Source organism: Erpetoichthys calabaricus, chromosome 2, assembly GCF_900747795.2.
Source record: "Erpetoichthys calabaricus chromosome 2, fErpCal1.3, whole genome shotgun sequence".
NCBI lineage: Eukaryota > Metazoa > Chordata > Cladistia > Polypteriformes > Polypteridae > Erpetoichthys > Erpetoichthys calabaricus.
The window spans coordinates 231,032,672-231,053,145 of NC_041395.2; the positions used below are offsets into that span (position 1 = coordinate 231,032,672).

Here is a 20,474-nt window from a genome sequence, read left to right on the forward strand (position 1 = left end):
AGAATATAATAAATAGAAAAGGTTAACATTTTAACTGGCAAATTGTGCATTCTGATGCATCAGTTATTTTATAATGAGGAGATGTAAAAAATGAACAAGAAATTAGAACATGATATAAAAAAGAAAAAAAGATATTTGGTGGTATACAATCTTCAGCTGCTTGTTATGAAGACAGTCCATAATTCTAACTACACCATATTACTATTTAGTCCATTATCTCTGCTTAATTTTAAAATTAGGCATGTTTGTACTCAGCATGTTGCATTTAAGTCAAATTTTCCTGTAACTGACTTGGTGAACCATAAGTCACCTTTACCCCACTTTCTTTTTTGTGATCAAATATTTATTGAAATGATCAAAAATGCAAACAAACTATTTCAGGGATTATTTTTTACAATCTAGTTAAGGCACATGCACAGGAATTACTCCTTGACTAACAAATATCCACATGGATATTAAAGTATAGCGTAGCTACTGTGTACAAATGTACAGAGAATACAGTATTCTAAACAATAACACCATTGTATTACAATAAATGCAGCATCTACCTCTCATGAATGCACAGCAGTATGAGTATGTGAAGGTTTCTTTCATTGATGAATTTGAAAGTGAAGCATTAAAGAGACAAGCACTGTGCTAAGAGAATGGCCAATAAATCTACAGGAACTTTAGAAACACAATAATGGTGAATCTACTTAGAAAGGGATTGGATTAAGCACAATAAATATGTAAATCCTGCCAGTGAGGGGCTGCAACATGCTTAGCAATTTCTCTGGAACATTACTGAAATTGAAAGTTTCTAAGAGTTTTATTATAAGATAACATCCATCCATCCATTATGCAACCCACTATACCTTAACTACAGGGTCACGGGGGTCTGCTGGAGCCAATCCCAGCCAACACAGGGCGTAAGGCAGGAAACAAACCCCGGGCAGGGCGGCAGCCCACAGCAGGGCACGCGCACACACACACATACCAAGCACACACTATTGACAATTTAGAATCGACAATGCACCAAACCTGCATGTCTTTGGACTGTGGGAGGAAACCGGAGTACCTGGAGGAAACCCATGCTCTTGAATGGATAACAGCAATTTTAGCTTTTTATTTCCTCTCTTTGTCAATTTTTTTTGTTCGGTTTCTTTTGCTTTCTTCATGTGGAGCCTTCTCAGTGCCAAATTTTGCTGCTATCAACTACAGACTTTTTAACAAGCTGTCCCCAGACTTGCATTCTGAATATTGAGAAACACATCTGGCCTGGCAAGACTAACTATGAAATAATACAATGTCTTGTTGTTTTTTAATAGTTATAAAAATGAATTCATTTATGATATTTTTTGGCCCCTATTGTTATTAAATAAGGATTTCATAGTAAATAGCAACATAGCCTTACAGCTCCAGGGATTTTTGTTTGAAACTCATCTTATTTTCTGTGTGGATTTTGAAATTTCTACCTATGATTGTGTGGGTCTTCTCTGTGTACTATCGTTTTTTCCCCACATCCCTAAAATATGTAGTGTACTTTGACTGGCAAGTCCAAATAGGCCTAACATGACAGTATGTGAGTTTGAGTGTGAGTCTCTATGAAAAAGATGAGACAAGCATGTGAAAAAGGCTTAGACATCCAGCATAAATTCCTTATTTAAACTCATAGATCATAAGTAGATCACATAATAAACAAGTAAGAAAATGTACACATTCTGTAACATTTTCATGTTTTATAGTTATTCAAACATATTATGTTATTGTCACCTTGATTAAATGTTATATTGTGTCTTTTAGAATATTGTATACCTTCCACTACACCTCCCAGTATCCAACTAAACACCACAAGCTCAGGTAGGTTCTTCTACTACTGGCTATATAATTCCAATGAAGTATTTATCATAGCTATTCTACTCATCAGTTTCAGAAGCATGCACATTTATTAGAAACTAGAAGTATTCTTCTTTGATAAAATTAACTTTTTAAATTTCTAGTTAATTTTTAAAAATGTTCTTTTTTACTATTCTTATTCAGAAGCTCTCCTTAAATCTGGAATCATTCATTTCCTGTAAATTAAGCAACATTCTTAAAACAATTAGCATTTAAGTTAACTTTAATAGATCATTGGCTCTTCATTCATTGGTAACATTTTGCTTGTTATGTAGGAACATAAGAAGCTTGACAAGCAAGAGGAGATCATTTATTTTATGATGATTGTAAAGTAATCACTATATCTCATCCAGATACTTTATAAAAGTTGTAAAGTCAATCACTGTTTAGATTATTACTGTTTATTGTGTAAATTAATTGTTTTGTAATGGGCATTGTAGGCTGTGGCAGCTATCTTGGTGGAACAAGTGGTACATTTACAAGTCCTGGCTATCCATATGGTTATCCAAACTATGCTTATTGCACATGGTATATAGAGGTTGAAAGAGGCAGTAAAATAGAACTCAATTTTACATCGCTTAGGTAGGTAAATTATTTATTTTACAATTCTATATTGTGTATTAGTGAGTTTAAATTAAGAATTTCACCATACTCTTTATATGAGACAATAATGATCCTAAAAACCTATAAATCTACATATAGTAGTGTGTTTTATATTAATAAGGTATATTTAAATAAGAAGCAGTGCTTAAAAACAAAGTCAATAGTTGTGTTTACCAAGTGCACTTTTTTATAATAAAATCAGAAGGATTGGGGTGAGCGGGCAATAGGGAGGCTTGAAACTATAAATATCTAAAATGATGGTTTTCTTCATTTTTTTCTCATATTTTTTCAATTTTCTATTACAATGCCATTATTGTATAACACTCATGTATATAACAATAAACTAAATATGATTAAACTGATCGAATTCAAAGGCTCTCTATCAGCTAAACAAAAGTGTGCTAATTTGTAAAAATGTATGTACATTGCACTGTAAGCTAATTGCTGGCCTGATAAATATAATATTTAAACTATATATATAATAAAAGGATAGTTTTTAACTAATGATTTTTCTTCAGGATGGTGTTTTCATCATACTGTCAGTCTGCCTCTGTTTCATTGTATGACGGCCCTTCCTCCAACAGTCCACTTATTGCAACCATCTGCACATCCCCAAACAATACTTGTATATCACCTTCAAACTTTATGACTGTCGTCTTCAAAACAGATTAATCTGTAACAGCTAATGGGTTTACTGCTCAGTACAGTACTGCCTCAATGTTTATTTAGAAAATTAAAATACTGATAGACACAAAAATGTGTATAATTTATAGTAAGCCACTATAGTTAATGTGGCTGTTAGTTTCTTGACTGATCAATTGAGACAAACTGTACATCCCTAAGACATACAGTATAGTCCCTCTCAGTCAGACATCTTGTAAAAATTGGATACATTTTTATAATTTATGTTCTGTGTTTTTAAGCATGCAGTGGTACAATGGTTAGTGCTGCTGCATCCTAAACGCAGGGCTCAGCTTTGACCCAATCAGTGTGTGCTTGCATGAAGTTTGCATTCTCTATGTATATAGTATTTTGTGGGTTTTTCCCCCAGTTATTTCAGTTGCCTCCGATGGCCCATGGCTGCATATGTATCTGTGTATCCTGTCAGTGCAGGCTCTATCTCATTGTAATGATATAGCCATTATTATTATTATTGCTAATTTTGATTTAATAGCCAATTTCAGCATTCCATAGCATTAATTTGCCTGGCCCTAGTCTTCCCTAGTGCCTTATTGCTTAGTTTATATTACAGTTCTGTCACAAAGTCTCTTTCATGAAGCCACCCATCTTTTTGTGTAAAAGGGAGCATTGGCTCTCAGGTCAATGTGGAAGCATATTGGGTGGCACTGCATCAACAGTGTGGAGTTACACATTATTCCCATGCGTGTGTGTGGGTTTTCCTCATCCTCATTCTTATCCATTCATTTTCTTATCCTGTTTATTCAGGTCAGAGTCATGTGCTTGACCACTCAGTGATTGCTGTCACTATATTTCCATATCATTCATCCAGTTTAACAATGGATGGGCCAAAGCCTTTATTGGTTTTATCTTCCACAAGGCAGTAACCAAACGTGAATGGAGTCCAGTTGATGGCAGTGCTCTAACTATATATTTGTGTATCTTTTCTCTGCAATTTCATTATATGATATACTAATATACAGTGTATATATAAAGTTAAGGAAACAATTTAATATTTTCTTAGATTGGAAACCTCTTCCAACTGTCAATATGACTCAGTTTCTATGTATGATGGACCATCATCTAGCAGTCCTCTGATTGCAACCATCTGCAACAACTTAAGCACAACATTTGAATCTTCTTCAAACACGATGACAGTGATATTCCGCAGTGATGGATCTGTCACATACCCAGGGTTTTATGCTGAGTACAGAGCTATTTCAGGTAAGTAGAAGGGAATTGTATAATTCTACAACAGACTGCAAGAAGATGGCATGTATTGATTTTTGCTCAGAGATATCACCATATGATACAGTGATTCATTCATTAATTTTCCACCACTTATCAGAGACCAAGTCACAGGGGGCAATGAGACATAAACATACCTTTTCCCAACCACACTTGCCAATTCATACTGTAGGATCCCAAGGCATTTCCAAGCAATATGGGAGATATAATTCTCCAAACAAACCCTGAGTCTTTCCCACAGTCCCCTCTCAGCTCATCTTGCCCATAAAACCTCAACAGGGAGGCACCCAGGAGGCATCTGTATCAGATGCTCAAACCACCTCAGTTGGCGCCTCTTGATGCAGAGGGTCAGTGGCTCTGTTCTGAGCTTCTCCATAATATCTATGCTCCTCACCCTGTCTCTAAGGGAGAGTTCAGCTACTGCTTGTACCCACAATCTTATTCTTTCAGTCATTGCCCAATACTCATGACCATAGGTGAGGGTAGTGATGTAGATTGACTGGTAAATTAAGAGCTTCGCCTTCTGGCTCAGCTACTTCTTCACCACTATGGATGGGTATAGCAACCACACAATTGCATCACTTGCTCCTATTCCCCTCACTCATGAACAAGATCTCGAGGTACTTAAACTCCTCAACTTTAGGTAGTAACTCACATCCTACTCAGAGAACACCGTCCACCTTTGCCTACTGAAGACCACGTCCTCAGATTTGGAGGTGCTGATCTTCATCCCTGCTGCTTCATCCTTGGTCACAAACTACTCCAATGTGTGCTGGAGATCACATCCTTGATAAAGCCAACAGGATCACGTCATCTGCAAAAGGAGAGATAGAGAGATGATACAAAGATGGAGACCTTTAAACAGCCTCTGGTTTTCCTTTTTGACTATAGTGGATTTGTTGATGCCTCATGTTAGAATTCCTCAAATGGTCATATTCAATAACTTAACATTCTCTTCAACCTCTATTTTTAGCCTTGTTTAAGGGGAATCGCAGCATACAAAGAAACCTTTATTTTATTGCCATGACAAGATCAGGTGCATTCAATTTCATTTGATGTTGCTTATTTGATCAATGCACACAAACAACACAAGAAGAACAGAAACCATTGTTTCCAAAGCCACTCAAGCAACCAGTTTGACAATCACACATTTAGGACACACAGTTCTCTCAGCTTCTTTGACTTTTACTCATTTACTGCACTGCATTGCCTACTGGAGTTTCTAAGGTATGTCAAACAATGTTAAAAAATTTTTCACTTTGTCCATGGTCCAATATGCTTGTGGCTGTGTGTTACATACAACAAAGTTAAGCAAAATGTAGTTTGACAGATTACAGAAGATCTTTCAATCCATCAAGCTCATTTGGTTAAATGCTTGATAAATCACAATATCTCATCCTACTACTTTAAAACACCTAAAATGAAAGTTACAAATGTCACACAAAGCAACAGTCTTTCAAGTACAGTCTTGTCATCTACATGACAACCCAAGTTTAAATTAAATGGTGATTAGGGTAATAACATTCCTCAAACCATTTTCTGGTCACCTTAGATTTTAGGAATAGTTTAAGCTATGAAATATCAAGGGTAGTTTTAGTAAAGTACAGAAAACGTTAATGGAAATAAAACATGAACCAGGCTTAGCATGGTTCACACTGGTTACTGGCTCTGCAGGAAACCCAATATAAGATTGTGATACTGAATGGGTTTCTGTGGACAGTTGAGAAAAAGCTAGATTATGCTTTATTATTTCTTTTTATACCAGTAATGGATATAATAATGGTTTAAGATGGTCAAATATTCTCTTGATTGTTATTCTTAACAGCCCATAAGTCAAAACAATAAAACCTTCTCTTTAAGAACACTGATTTATTTTAGCAAGTGTTATCTGCTGATATTTTTAAATTTAATTAATTAATTAATTTATTTATTTATTTATTCAAGACCATCCTAATTTGAAAATCTCATGCTCTTCATATGATATGTCAGTCACCCTTCTGAGATCATATATTGAGTCACTGGGGTACAATGCAAGTCAGCTGCATTTGAATGATGATTATTGTAGAGCACAAAACTATGGATCAGAGATTATCTTCAGATTCCCTTTAAACAGATGTGGAACTTCTCGAGAGGTAAGACGGATTTCTTTCACGAGGTCTATGAAAGTCTGTTTAATCTTCCATGTACTGTATTAGAACATGTCATTTTAAATCCTTTGTGCCATGTTTTATATAAACAATATATTCATTTATTCAGTGGTTAGACCATTAGAACAATCTAAATGAGAACAGGCTATTCAGCCCAACAAAGCTTGCAAGTCCTATCCACTTAATTCTTCCAAATTGACATCAAGTTGAGTTTTGAAAGTCCCTAAAACTACGTACTCTCTACTACACTACGTGGTAGCTTATTCCATGTGTCTGTGGTTTTTTGTGTAAAGAAAAATGTCCTAATGTTTGTGTGAAATGTACCCTTAACAAATTTCCATCTGTGTCCCTGTGTTCTTGATGAACTCATTTTAAAGTAATAGTCTTGATCCACTGAACTAATTCCCTTCATAATTTTAAACACTGTAACTCTATCACCTGTTAAACTTCTTTTGCTTAAACTTTCAAATTAATTTTATTTCAATTATTCAAAAACAATTACCAGACTGTTTGTCCCAAATTAAGTTAAAAGGGTAAAAAAAGTGTCTTTAAAGGAAAGCAATAATATATAACTTATGTTATGGGCCACTGTATCTTTTGATCTGGTTCACCATTCTCAACTTCATTTTTAATTTGTATTAATAACTTCATAAGACAAATTTCCTGACCCACTTCTTCCATTACATTTTCCCAAAAATATTGATCTTTTCCAAAACATTTTGTGCCAAGTTAACTTTTGTTATTTTCTTGCATTTTCATTATATGGATACATGTCAAACACTCCTGTTTCTTATTTAGAACAATGTTGAGAGAAACAAGAGGTCACCGTTTTAGGACAAGTGACATGTGAGAATGACAGTGTAACTTATGTTATTAAGAGGAATATACTCCTATTACCAGAGACATTTTTGCCATCATATATTTAGTTTTTTAATAGAAATCAGTAACAAGACTAGTTGAAAACAGGACTTCAGTTTTAAAAAATATCTATAATATACATTACATGAGGAAAACCAGCCACTAATTTAGTCCTAGTTGACAAAGAAAGCTAATTAGGAAGCAATCTCTTTAACAGGCAGGAGCCAATGACTTATTAAGAATCTGACTGATCTAACCCATCAGTTTTTTTTTGTTTTTTTTTATTTATTTATTAATTTTATTATAATCATTCCGTACAAATAGATCAATTTTTACAAAAAATAGGATTGAAGACAAATCAAACCCCACTCCTGAGAAGGAGAGCATGGCCAAAGGAGAATTGCTTAAGGCTTGCAATCGTACCAAAATTGTTGAGTTTAATAGGTCAAAAAAAATAAAAATAAAAATAAAAAAAATAAATAAATAAATGGAGAAGGAAAAGAAATGCGAAAATAATTATTTATTCTCATTCTAAAATATTATTGATTAGATCCTGCCAGGTTTTAAAAAAATTCTGTACAGATCCTTTAACTGAGAATTTGATTTTTTCCAATTTCAAATAATATAAAACATCAGTTTCCCACTGACTTATAAGAGGAGAGTTAGGATTCTTCCCATCAGTTCTAATCAACGGATGCAATCAATGCAGATATTGGACATTAAGTGAAAATGAATGGGTTAATATCATAGCCCTGCATATTTAAAGTGCTTTGAAATGGCATTCATCACTGTTGTATAAAAACAAGCTGCTTGTCTTTTTAATCTCTTTTACTACGGAGAAACTCCAAATATGCAGAAATTGAAAAGGAACATTTTGCTTTCAACCTTTAACTTTCATTTTAAAGGTCATTTGTACTAAGCATTACAGTACACAGAGGGCAATATTTCTTTTCTCCCTAATATTCAGAGAGGAAGTATCAATTTCATTTCTGGACAGCCCGATAAGGGACAAATAATTCATAATAATGTGATAATTGTTGCCTGCATAAAAATATTCTGTTTTATGAATTAACTAGGTGTATAAACTATACTGTGTCCATAAAGTTAGTATTAAACATTTGATTCCATCTGATTTTTGAGAGAAATGAAAGACGTCATCAATTAATCCATTTTAAGCATATTTGAGCAGTCACTTGAAAAAGGAAATGTACCCAAGGACTGGAAAGTTGAAAATGTGATTCCAGTCTTCATGAAAGGAGGTGATTGGATCCTGCTAATTACAGATCAATATGTATCAAGTTCTGTGCCATGCTAAATTTTGGAAACTTTAATAAGAAATAAATTTTAAAAGTACCTATATGAACATAACATACTTAGTAACAGCCAGCATAGGTTAATGATAGGAAGGTCTGCCAACCCAACCTGTTTAGAGTTTTTTTAAACATGCAACTGCAATAACTGACAAAAACAAAGCATACAACATAATTTACTTAGACATTCAAAAAACCTTTGATAAAGTCTGAAGATTAGTTCTAAAACTAGAGGCTGTAGGCATCTGAGGTAACCTACAAAACTGGATCTCAAGTTGGTTAGCTGGCAGAAGACAAAGAGTACAAATAAGAGGAGAGTCCTCTACGTAGAGTGAGGTCAACTGTGGAGTCCTTCAGGGGCCTGTCCAGGGGATGTTGCTTTTTTTTTTCATTAATGACATTCATTTTAGTACAGTTAGTAAACAGTGAAATTTGCAGATGATACTACAATTGGAGCAATTTGAGGAGGGAGCAAAAACAATTCAGAAAGACTTGGACAATCTTCAGAGTTGGGCGAACACTTCGAAAATGCAGTTTCATGCAGAAAAGTGCTATACATGGGTAAAAGAAATGTCAGTTATAAATGCAAGATGGGAGACACTGTTATAAAAGATGAAACCTCTGTAAAGGATTTAGGGGTTTATGTTGACACATCTTCATCATCTGAGCAATGTGCAGAAACAATTAAAAAGGCAAATAAAATGTTAGGTGATATTGTAAAAACTGTGGAATATAAATAAAGGGATGTTATACAGTACTCAGACTATATAATGCACTAGTGAAACCAAGTACTGTGTGCAGTTTTTGTCGCAACACTACAAGAAAGACATACAGTGGCAGTACATAAAGATGTGCAGAAAGGAACAACCAGGTTCATCTAAGGACTTAAGAGAGCATGCTGTATTCTGACAGAGTCACAGAATTAAACCTGTTTAGTCCAAATCAGAGGTGACTGCATGTGGACCTAATCCATAGAGGCATTAAAGGCATTGATAATGTAGATCTAATAGAACTGCTTCTACCTAACTGTGAATCATGTACTTGAGAACACCAGTGGAAATTAAGGAGAACTTCATTTAGGACTAAAGCCAGAAAACACTTCTTTATGCAGAGAGTTGTGGGAATCTGGAAGAAACTAGTGAGGCATGTAGTTGAAGCAGAAACCTTGACAACCTTCAAGAAATGCCTGGCTGAGATACTGAGACAGTTTAGCTGTTAGCTAAAGAAACTATCCTGAGAGCCTGAATGGTATCCTCTCATTTGTCAAATTTCTTATGCTCTTATGATATACAAATAGCAGTTTTTAAAATTATATTTCATCTATCCACCAATATACTGCTAAATTCACCCTTAGGATGTGGGGGGCCTCTAAGCCCTTATCTGGATTAGGGAACCAGTCTGCCACAGGGTATACTGATGTGCACATCCATACATCCCCACACCAGACCCAAGTGAACTTTCAATTACTTTAACCCACAAGTTTTTATAATATGGGAGGCGCTCCAGTATATCTGGAGGCAAATATTGCACTTGCAGGAAGAAAATGGAAGCTGCACATTGATAGTGTTCATGCAGACATGGACTCCTATTTTTTTATGGTATCAATAGTAATCAATGAGCTACCATTCTACCCTTGGACTGATTTTTTTTTCATAAATTAATTTATAATAATGTTTTTGAATGTATACAGTTCTAGCTGCACTAACTATCTAAGATGGGTTGAAATCCAATTAATCAACATAGACCTCAGCATTAATGTCTGCAGTGAACCATCCAATGCATTTGTCTCTGCTATATGGCATTTGGTATGTGTTTAAAAAAAGTAGTGTTAATGTTTGTGATGTGCCATTTTTTGGAATGACAGAGACATAGCAACTGGATGGACACACAGACACATCCTTTTATTAAGGCGGATATATGTTTTTTCATGCAGGTCATAAATGGAGACATAATCTATTCCAACAACATCAGATCTTCACAAATAAGTGGACTGATCACAAGGCAGACATATCTCAAATTCCATGTCCGCTGCAGGATGCAAAAAAATGCAAGCGCAGAGATCATGTACAAAGCAAGGGGAGGTATCACAGCCAATGAAACTGGCACAGGAACTTACAAGATCACAATGATGTTTTACTACTCGGCTGGATTTTACAGTCCTGTAATAGAAAGTCCATATATTGTGGATCTCAATCAAGAGCTCTTTGTCCAGCTCAGCCTCAACTATTCAGATTCTTTTCTAATCATTTTTGTGGATACCTGCACTGCCTCTCCATCTCCCTATCAGTTCTCCTATCCTTCCTATACCTTGATCAGGAATGGGTAAGACTTTTTTCCTTCAAGGGGAATTTACTTTAATATCATTGTTTTCTGCTGCCAAGAGTTATATGTTTTCTTCCTGAATGTTAATTGATAGCTTTCTTAAACTATATGTTATGAAGCTCATAAAGATAGAACCTTCATAAAGACATAGACACACCATGCCTGACTGGTACTTTGACCTATTGTATCTATTTCTGAAAAAGAAGACAAGGTGTCTGCAGCTTTATTTCTTTGAGATTACTCTTTGCAAAGCTCTAAGGGCCTGCAGCTATGTAACATTTTCAGAGTTTGTAAAAGCATCTCTGTTATATCTGATTTCCTAGAGGAAGAACAGGTCTGCTTAGTAGCAGCAAGTCATCAAATTACATTAAACCACCTGGCATTAATATACATTTTGTAAAGCGAAAGCATACATATATAGAAAAATTACATATACATCTGGCATTAAAAACATACCTACAGCATCCAAAATGTGTTTGGAAAGAAATCACGTCCCCTGTGCAAAAATCAAATTAGCTGAGTTCATGGTTGATGTATGCAGATACTTAATAATAATAATTCATTACATTTATATAGCCTTTTCTCAGTACTCAAAGCGCTATCCACACAGGGAGGAACCAGGAAGCAAACCCACAATCTTCCACAGTCTCCTTACTGCAAAGCAGCAGCACTACCACTGCACCACCTATGAGGACTACTTGTGTTACACTTGTGTTAAATGCGGTGCCAACTTCTTCAACCTCCTCTTAATGTAGTCTGTGTGATCTGATCACAATCCAATCACAAGAGCATTTCATTCTTTTTTTTTTATTTAGTCAAGTGCTATTCAATTATGATCAGATCACCAAAAATGCAAGTTCATGCAAGGAGTTTGGGTGGCCCTAAAGTACAGTTATATTAATTGCTCTAAAGAACTGATTATTGTCAGCATCAGAAGCTCACATTGCCCCACCCAACCTGTGTTTGGTGTTACTTTCATTCAGGTAATTCAGTGTGCTTCCCAAGTGTCCACTTTTAATTTTCTACATAAATAAAATGTACAGTTCAGTACTACAGTACACTTATAATTCTTATGTTCATGCAATCACTAAGTCAGATTAATCTCTTAAAAAGCAATTTATAAAGTCTTCAATTGCAAAGAAAAATGCAAGCTACAATAAGTAAAACAGGGAATACTAAACAAAAACATCTAAAATGACATTCAGGTGTAAAAATGTATTGTCAGTAAACTATTTTCATTTTGAAATAATCTTTTTCTTTTTAGGTGTGTAAGAGATCCTACGTATGTCTCCCTGTCCAATAGCCCATATGACTTTGCCCGATTCAAATTCCGTGCCTTCAAGTTTATTGATTACTCCTCCAGTGTCTACTTGAAGTGCAAAGTGGTGGTGTGCCAGAGGAATGATTATTCTTCCCGGTGTTTCCAAGGGTGCCAACCAAGACGCAGAAGAGCTTTAAGCTCGCCCAATGAGCAGTATTCTGTTGTACTGGGAGCTATACAGCTGAGAGACAATAAACAAGCAGGTAAGACAACATCCATCCACTATCAAATTTGGAGCAATAAAAATCTCTCATGAGCACATCATTTATCCACCCACCTTCAAATTTGCTTTTTCCAGTTTCAGAGCTGCTTGAGGCTAAAGTCTAATCCCACGAACATCCAGCTATGGCCTGGACAGGGCACAAGTTCATCCCAGGGCACACATAAGTTCACATGTACAGGGTAGCAATTTATACTTATCAATTAACCAATTTTAATTTTATTGAATTTAGTATTAAAAGTAAAACCTAAGACCTAAACATAAACATTAGAACGGGTTAATGTATAATACAGTAAGAGAAGACATTAAGTTCATTAGAATTTGTTAATTCAAATCTATGCTGAAAGCAGCACAAATAAACACTTATTGTGTACTTATTTGTGGATAAAAATCTAATAAGATTTTATCTATTAGTAGAAGAAAATATTTTTTTTTGCAGTAAATATTATGTTTTTTCTCACGCATGGTATGCTTTGAAATACTTCTTATTTGATTATTTTCTATTGCCCACCATATATTAGCTGGTGTTGGGCCTTAGCAGCCTGGACTCCATGCCCCTGCAGTGAAGCATCTTCGGCCAGGAGTTCTACTCCTGTTTTGTAGCCACACCACTTGTTCCTGTCACGTGAAATGTCATTCGAAGTTTCATGACATGCCTGCTTGGGGCCATTTTCAAGCACATAACCACAGAATGGCTGCCATCACCCAGTAATCCCTATATAATGTCAGCGTTCTTCCCAGTCTTCAACAGAACATATTGTAAGAAATAAAAACAAAAAGAGATGATAATAAGTTGATCCACAGTAAGGCAAACACCTGTATATGTGATGAAAAAATAACAAAAATGGGTAAGATCATTGATGAGACATCTTTCCAGACATTAGTCCCAGATTAGACTGACTCAAGATGGCGGTGGAAGCCAAGGTAGAAGGGGGGGCGCTGAGGAGACTGGAACCCAGAAATGACGTTAGCTGTTGCCCCGGTGCCAGTTGTCAGATCCACTGAAGCGAAGGGAGGAGAAGCATTAGAAAACAGCGCCAGCCCTCAGCTTGGGTTGGCATAACCATTTGGTGAGCTCTGAAGTTGTCTCCCAAGAGCATGTGCTTGACAATAGACATCTTGATGTCCTTTTTCTTGTTAGTCTATGTTGCTTCTTTATTGTTCACCTCTTCTCATGCTAGAGAGAGAGAGAACACTTTATTGAGGATAAACCACCACTAAAGTTAATTACATCGCATTGGGTTACCATTTCTATAGACTGTTGCACACCTGCGTATTTCAGCAAGAGACTTCTTAAGTTCAATGAATAACCATTTATAACAGCAGCTTAACTCTTTGAGGGCTGAATATTTTTTCCAAAAAACAGTTTCTGAAAAGCAATGGCTTCACACAGAAATTAACATAAAACGTCTGTTGCTGCATGCTGTGACTGCCAGTTTGCCAAGAATGTGCGGCATGCTTGCTGCCAGGCTGTCTTCACATGGCTGGAGTGGCAGCAGCAGTGTTCACGGTCGCAGTGCATTGCAATGTGGTTTCTACCTCTTGTCATTGTTAAGTGGCAGTCCTACCTGGTGAACATTATCAGTACCACGATTAGCTGGGGACCAATCAGCTGAAGCTGGAATCACACTTGTATCAAAATCGGAGTCCAACAAGCCATAGTCCAGTTCAGGGATAATAGGCAAAATGTCGTCTGCAGAGTATTTTGCTTTACGCATTTGCTTTGATCTCTCGCCAGATGTCAGTCCCATTTTTGCCATTGTTTGCGCCTTGCTACTCACGGGAGCGCAGGAAATCTCAGTCAAACCAATGAATCTAACTTTTCGTCAGGCAACGAGAGTCCAGCTGAAGCATAACAATTGGTTTTGTCACAGTTTACCGTTGATTACCATTGTCAACTCCTCCTTTTGGCAAAAGTCGACATCAGCTCTGAAAGAGTTAACCGAACCATTTTGCAGAGGGTCAGGTACAACGCAAGAAGCAGTCATGAGCAGAGCGTTAAATTAATTTGGTTAAATGTTCTAACAGAAACTAAATGACCTGCTTTCCCTTCAGTTAGTTGGGAGGTGGGCCCATTAGCTGGTTTTGAAGCAGGCGTTGAACCACAGCTCACACATTCAGACCTTTGTGTAGCTGTGAGCTTGTTATGCAACCTGACTGTCAACCTTCTTAATGAAGTTCATTTTCACGGGGGGGCTCAGCTTATACTGTTAGCAAATGCAAAGAAGAAACCAGCCCTGAATTAGGATTCATTCCAATTCAGAACACACACACACACAGAATAGCTAATTATTTAATACTGTAACTCCTAACTCTATTGCTCTTCAGTGTGATGGTGGTCTCGAAATTCTCTCTCTCACTAAAATGTCCACCTTTGTAAAGGGTTGTTCATTCTGTGTCACCAATCTAGTTTATAATTATCCACACAGAATCCCTCCAATATGTCAAATGGTGGCCTTACACTTTCTAGTCCTCTTTTTGTAGCTCAAAAAATAAGTAATTCGATATGCTGAAATAATCAAACATGGGAGTGTCCTGTTAAACAGTCTCAGATGCTTTCATGGGCTACACTGGAATTTCTAAAGTATTTATTTATTTATTTATTTGCTTACAGAGGGAAGGATAATACATGAAAAGGAATCAGGTATGTCACATGCCTTCTTATTCATAGCTACACCAATTTTAAATAGATATAAATTAGTTTCTATAGCACATAGCGAAAATCATACACTATGGAAATGTCAGGAATGAAACTTCTAAACCTCACTCATTTGTTTTCTTTTTTTCTTTTCAGGGACACTCATCCTGAAAGGTGACTCAGTTAGTGAGAATCCCTCAACCCAAGTGCCAGTGACAATTGCAATCACGGCTCTTGCTTCCATCATTGTTATCTTGGTCGGCATCACCCTGAAGCTGTACAGGAATCAGAAGAAAATGAACGAAGAAACACTTTTAAATTAGTGTTTGCATCAGTAAAGACATTTTAACATAATTAGCTATTTTTTCTCTGATTCTGGAGATTTCTTTGCTCTGTCTCTACATCTCTCAGTAGTTGTCATAATAATAATTTGATAATTGAAACTTGATAATAATATTTTGATCATTGAAACATCAACTTAAATAAGATTGCCTTTCTTTTTCTAATTTTTTTTTAAATATATAGAAAGTCAGTCCACAAAGATGAGGGCTCCTGTGATAAAGCAAGACTGGAATTTTTGAACCCAACCCTGGAAGCAGCTAAACTAACTGTTGGCCCTAGGAATAAAATCCAAGCATAGGAAAGCTATGAAAGACCCACAGCAGAACATGAAAGCGAGCACACACATAGAATTACAGGCAAGCCCTTCTTTAGAAATTAAGAACGCAAATAATGAAGTGCTGAAATGTGTACAGCAGAGCAGGAGAATGGCCGTAACAAACACCTGAGTATAAGAAAAAAAAGCAAGATGGCAGCAGATAAGTGCATTGATATCTAAACCGTCTTAGATGGAAAAAGAAATCCATCATTTAGATCCTAATTTAACTGAGATAAAAATGTTTGTTTCCATGTTGGATTAGACTAATGCTATTCTTACATTAATTTAGGCTTCATTGGCCTCTCTTGTTTAAATTTCACTCACTCATCAATTGTAATAACCCACTTGGTCCATTAGATGGCACCACAGCCTAGCCAAGCACCATCAGCCCTGAATGGGACACCAGTCCCATGACAGGCTGCATGACAGAATTTTCTGGAATAAAATATTAAAAATCAATAGAAAGAGATCTGATCAAATGTGAGGCATAGATGGGACAAATTTTAACACCAACATTTAAAGGAGTAAAAAGCATATTAATGCATAGGTGAATTACAAATGAAAGGTTCAAAATAGCAATGAAGGGACCTCCAGAAGGAGGTCATTTAAGCTTCACTCCTGAATTATTACAGTCCTCAGTTCCTTAACACAAAAGCAGAAAGTAAGTGCAATAAAATGTCTCCTAGTGATCAGCATCTACAGTGGATGCCCAAAACCACCTAAAATAAGAATGCTAGGAAAACATACTGTAAGTGTAGTATATAGTAAGCAAGTCAAAGGAGTGCCTTGCATTATTTCCTTTAATATGTTCCTAACATTCTGGGAAATCCAGGATAAGAATCTTTAAAAGTTGTTTTCATCAAAATCTATTTTATTTTAAGATCAAAAGGCTAGCAAAACCATGACTTTGCTATACCTGGGTAGTTCTAGTTATGGTTTAATGTAAAAAATATACAATTTATTTTTTTTTTTGTATTACAATTTTATCTTTTATTAAAATAATATTAAGTAGCTTGGCAGAAGTGAGAAAAGTATTCAGGAGGTTAATTTCTCAGAGCAGTGCCATTGGGGAAGCATATTCTTTCTTTTATCTTTGTAAAGGATTCTGTATACAGAATTGTAACAAATGAAACTACAGGTTTAATTTCAGATTTGAGGCATGTTGATTAGCATATGCATCTATGACAATATTGACAACAGTGAACCTGTGAACTACAGTATGTCACGTCACACAGGGATTGAAATCCTGAGGTTTGGTGGTTGTGCCTCAAGGGATAATGTTTCAACATGAACAGCAAAGTTGATGAATTTTTTTTTTTTTTTTTTTTGTCTAAATATACCAACTCATAAATTAAATTTTAAAGTCATAAAATACACAGCTCTTACATAAAATGAAATTTTTGTATAATGCATGAAGAATAAGTTTGGCTAATATCTGAAGTTTTCTTTTAGAATGACTTGTTGACAAGCTTGATGCCGCTTAAGTATGAAAACATAATTGAAATTTTCATCATAGTGAATTCAAATGAGAAAAAGGAAAATTTTAAAGATACCTACTGATCTAAACAGTACTATCACAAGAAGTAATTCAATTTCTGAGTAAAAAAGTAATGTAAGGTTGGCAGTATTTTGTTTGTAAAGCAAATTAAATGCCGAATGGATAATCAATAATAAACAACAATAAAGAACAATGAGTGACAATATGAGAGTGTGCAATTATACATACTTGTGTAACTCCTTAGAATCAGCTTTATTAACTATATTACAGATACACATGCTTACTAAAAGGGGTACAGGGGGGCTTTATAGGCAAATGCAGCGAAAAAATGAGTATTTTTTGACCAAATTTCAGTTATAGTATAGGATGTTACAATTATTTATATTTTGTTTACATGAAAGGATGGCAATCAGAAACATGGAAACAAAACACATGCCTTTCAAACATGGGCAGAATTTAAGGGGTGGCCAGGGGATCCTAATAAGCTAGGTTACTAAAATAAATCTCAAAAAAAGTTTAAGGTCACAGTTAATATAACTATGGTAATAATGAACAAATATGGCAATTAAATCCATCCTGTTCTAAACAACTTTCTCTTACAAGTCACCTGCCCTTTAAAACAGAGCACTGCAAATTAAGCAGACCTTTATTTTTATTAAAATGCACCTTTCTAGCAACTATGATTGCATTTCGTTATTCAGCATTGCATTAGGTGTACATTTGAGGCCAGTTATGTTGATGAGTGAGAATTTCAGATACAGCAGATAGAATAATTTGTTAAAAATTAAAGTATGAATATTAGAAACTATAGTACACAAAATCATTCTTGCAACCTTTATTGCAAAGAAGACTGGTAAAAGACTGCTATACATGAAGACCCCAATTAGATGCAAAATGCGGCTAACATGTGGTAAGAACACAACTTGTGGTAGTATTAGCCGCAAAGGAAATGCCAGGCTGTATCAGACTAAATCATAAGTGTAAAGTTTGTTCACTATAACAATAACTACAACACAGCAAACATGCACACAGTGGTCCCATGTGGAAAAACCATGGTCAGTGTGGGTATGGCAAATCCCAAATAAATACCGCACTGGACCAATGTAGGGGCTGGTACAAGGGGCTGTTTAACAATTTCCCGCAGTGGCCCAAAATGGGTTGATTGCTGGCATTACAAGATCAATAAGCCCTGCATTGCCCAGTGATGGTCATCACTACACCATGGTTTTCCGGCTTTTTAATGTAATTCCTTATATTATTATTGACAGAAATTTTTATATATTATTGGTTATGTTTTCATGTTCAGGGTTGTAACACCACAAAAAAAAAGCTACAGCAGTAAATTCAAAGGCATTTTGTATTTTGCTAGAATTAATAGTTTAAAGCTGCTGTTGCCTCACAGTAAGGCCAGAGATATACTTAACTCTGCGCAATGTGTGAGCTTGAGGACGCTGCTGCTACGTCAGTAGTGTAATGGCTATACATTTGAGCGTATTTAAAGTAAATGTGGAGGATTCCACCAGGTAGCAGAGTGAGAAATAATCACGGTAAGAAAACAACAAAACAACATCTGGTTTCGCTGTGTTGTGAGTTGAGGGAATGCTGTTGTGAAGGTGCAAAAAAATGAATAAAGATGGCAGCAGCGACACAGAATGTCGAGATAGTATGTGAGATCTTTAAATGTATCGCAAAGCTTGTATTGTGTATAGGAGAAATGGATGAAGAAAAGCAGCATGAAGACATTTGCATGTCAGCATTTAAGTTTGATGATTTGCTTCACCACATCGAACCATTCATCAAACATCGAAGCATGAACATTGATCTTGTTGGAGCTGCAAGCCTGCCATCACATGTTGATAGTAAACAATGATGCTGATCACATGTACCAAAACTTGAACACACACACCACCCATATCTTTGCTGGTACTGTAAATTGCATACACATCATGTTAATTTATGACTGCGTGTTCAGAAGACGATTCAAATGAACACTGGGAACCTGTGGCAGCCATGATGCATGCACATAGGTGTTCTGAGCGTGAAGGAAACCAGGGTTCACATCCCAGGTCCTCCCTGCATGGAGTTTGCATGTTTTCCAATGTGTCCGTGATGATTTCCTCCCATTGTCCAAAATCATGAAGGGTAAGTGGACTGGTGGTGCTAAATTGGCCTATGCTGTATGTAGAAGTTGTCCCTGTGCCCATTGTTTTCTGGGATAGGCTTCATGTCCCCCGTAACTCTACCCTGGATAAGCGGATACACAGAACAGATGGATGGACAAGTTAGGTAAAACCCCTTTTTCAGGATCATGACCAAATTTGGGTCCCCTAACTGTTTGCCCACACTGGGCCAGTGTTTGGGTCTAATGTTGTTCCAATTTGCAAATCCCAATTGGGGCATTGTTTGCTGTCCACATAGGGCCAATGTGTTTGCCCACGTTTGGCCTCCACTGGCCCAGTGTCAATTTGCTTGCTGGGAAGTTATTCTGCATGCATATAGAGGGAGCTCCACAAACAGTGAGTTATCATTTCTTCTCTCTCTGCTTTGCCTGTGTGCACATTGAGCACCCTCTGTAATGTTTGTTCTGCTTATACTGCACGTACGTACTTTTCCTGCCTGGTGATACTCTATTTGGTGTTAAGTGCTTAATAGTTATGAAAGATATAAGTTGATAAATATAATGTTTGATTTTAATGTATCTTTGCCTGTGTTCAAAACGTTTAATTCATTAATTGCCCGCTTGTGTTTGTGTGTTGTTTTTTGATTAGATTAGATTACATTAGATAAACTTTATTAGCCCCAAGGGTAAATTTACAATCAAATAAAATGAAATCGGTTCTCTGGGTTAAAGATCCATTTCAATGTCTGCTCATAGTGGCACTGACTTCTTGTTATGAACCGTCTCTTCAATCTGGTACTTAACTGATTGCAGCATCAGCATCCTTGCTATTCATTTAATTGAAATTCTTTTGATGTCAATGTTTTGTTAAAATAACCAAGACTTAATTAAGAATCAATTTGCTTTCATATTGGAAATTCAGACTGATATGCACCCATCACCAAAAATGCAAATATTAAGACCTTAAGATTTGGTTTGG

The 20,474-nt window shown here is 36.0% G+C and overlaps 1 protein-coding gene across 1 annotated transcript; it reads left to right on the plus strand.

Annotated features, from left to right (window-relative positions):
- The first annotated feature begins 2,302 nt into the window (after positions 1-2,302).
- LOC114645555 (CUB and zona pellucida-like domain-containing protein 1) lies at positions 2,303-17,569 on the plus strand. The gene is made up of 7 exons (XM_028793395.2): positions 2,303-2,457; positions 4,181-4,380; positions 6,349-6,536; positions 10,653-11,041; positions 12,306-12,565; positions 15,197-15,226; positions 15,377-17,569. The coding sequence occupies exons 1-7, from the start codon at positions 2,303-2,305 to the stop codon at positions 15,541-15,543; spliced, it is 1,389 nt and encodes a 462-aa protein (XP_028649228.2). The 3' UTR covers positions 15,544-17,569.
- The last annotated feature ends 2,905 nt before the right edge of the window (positions 17,570-20,474 follow it).

What these genes read in the sequence shown, in the direction of transcription:
- LOC114645555 (XM_028793395.2), top strand. Translation starts at nt 2,303, where the DNA reads ATGGGCATTGTAGGCTGTGGCAGCTATCTTGGTGGAACAAGTGGTACA. An exon ending in GAGAGACAATAAACAAGCAG is followed by an intron (nt 12,566 to 15,196) that starts GTAAGACAACAT and finishes ATTTGCTTACAG; the next exon opens with AGGGAAGGATAATACATGAA. An exon ending in AATACATGAAAAGGAATCAG is followed by an intron (nt 15,227 to 15,376) that starts GTATGTCACATG and finishes TTTTCTTTTCAG; the next exon opens with GGACACTCATCCTGAAAGGT.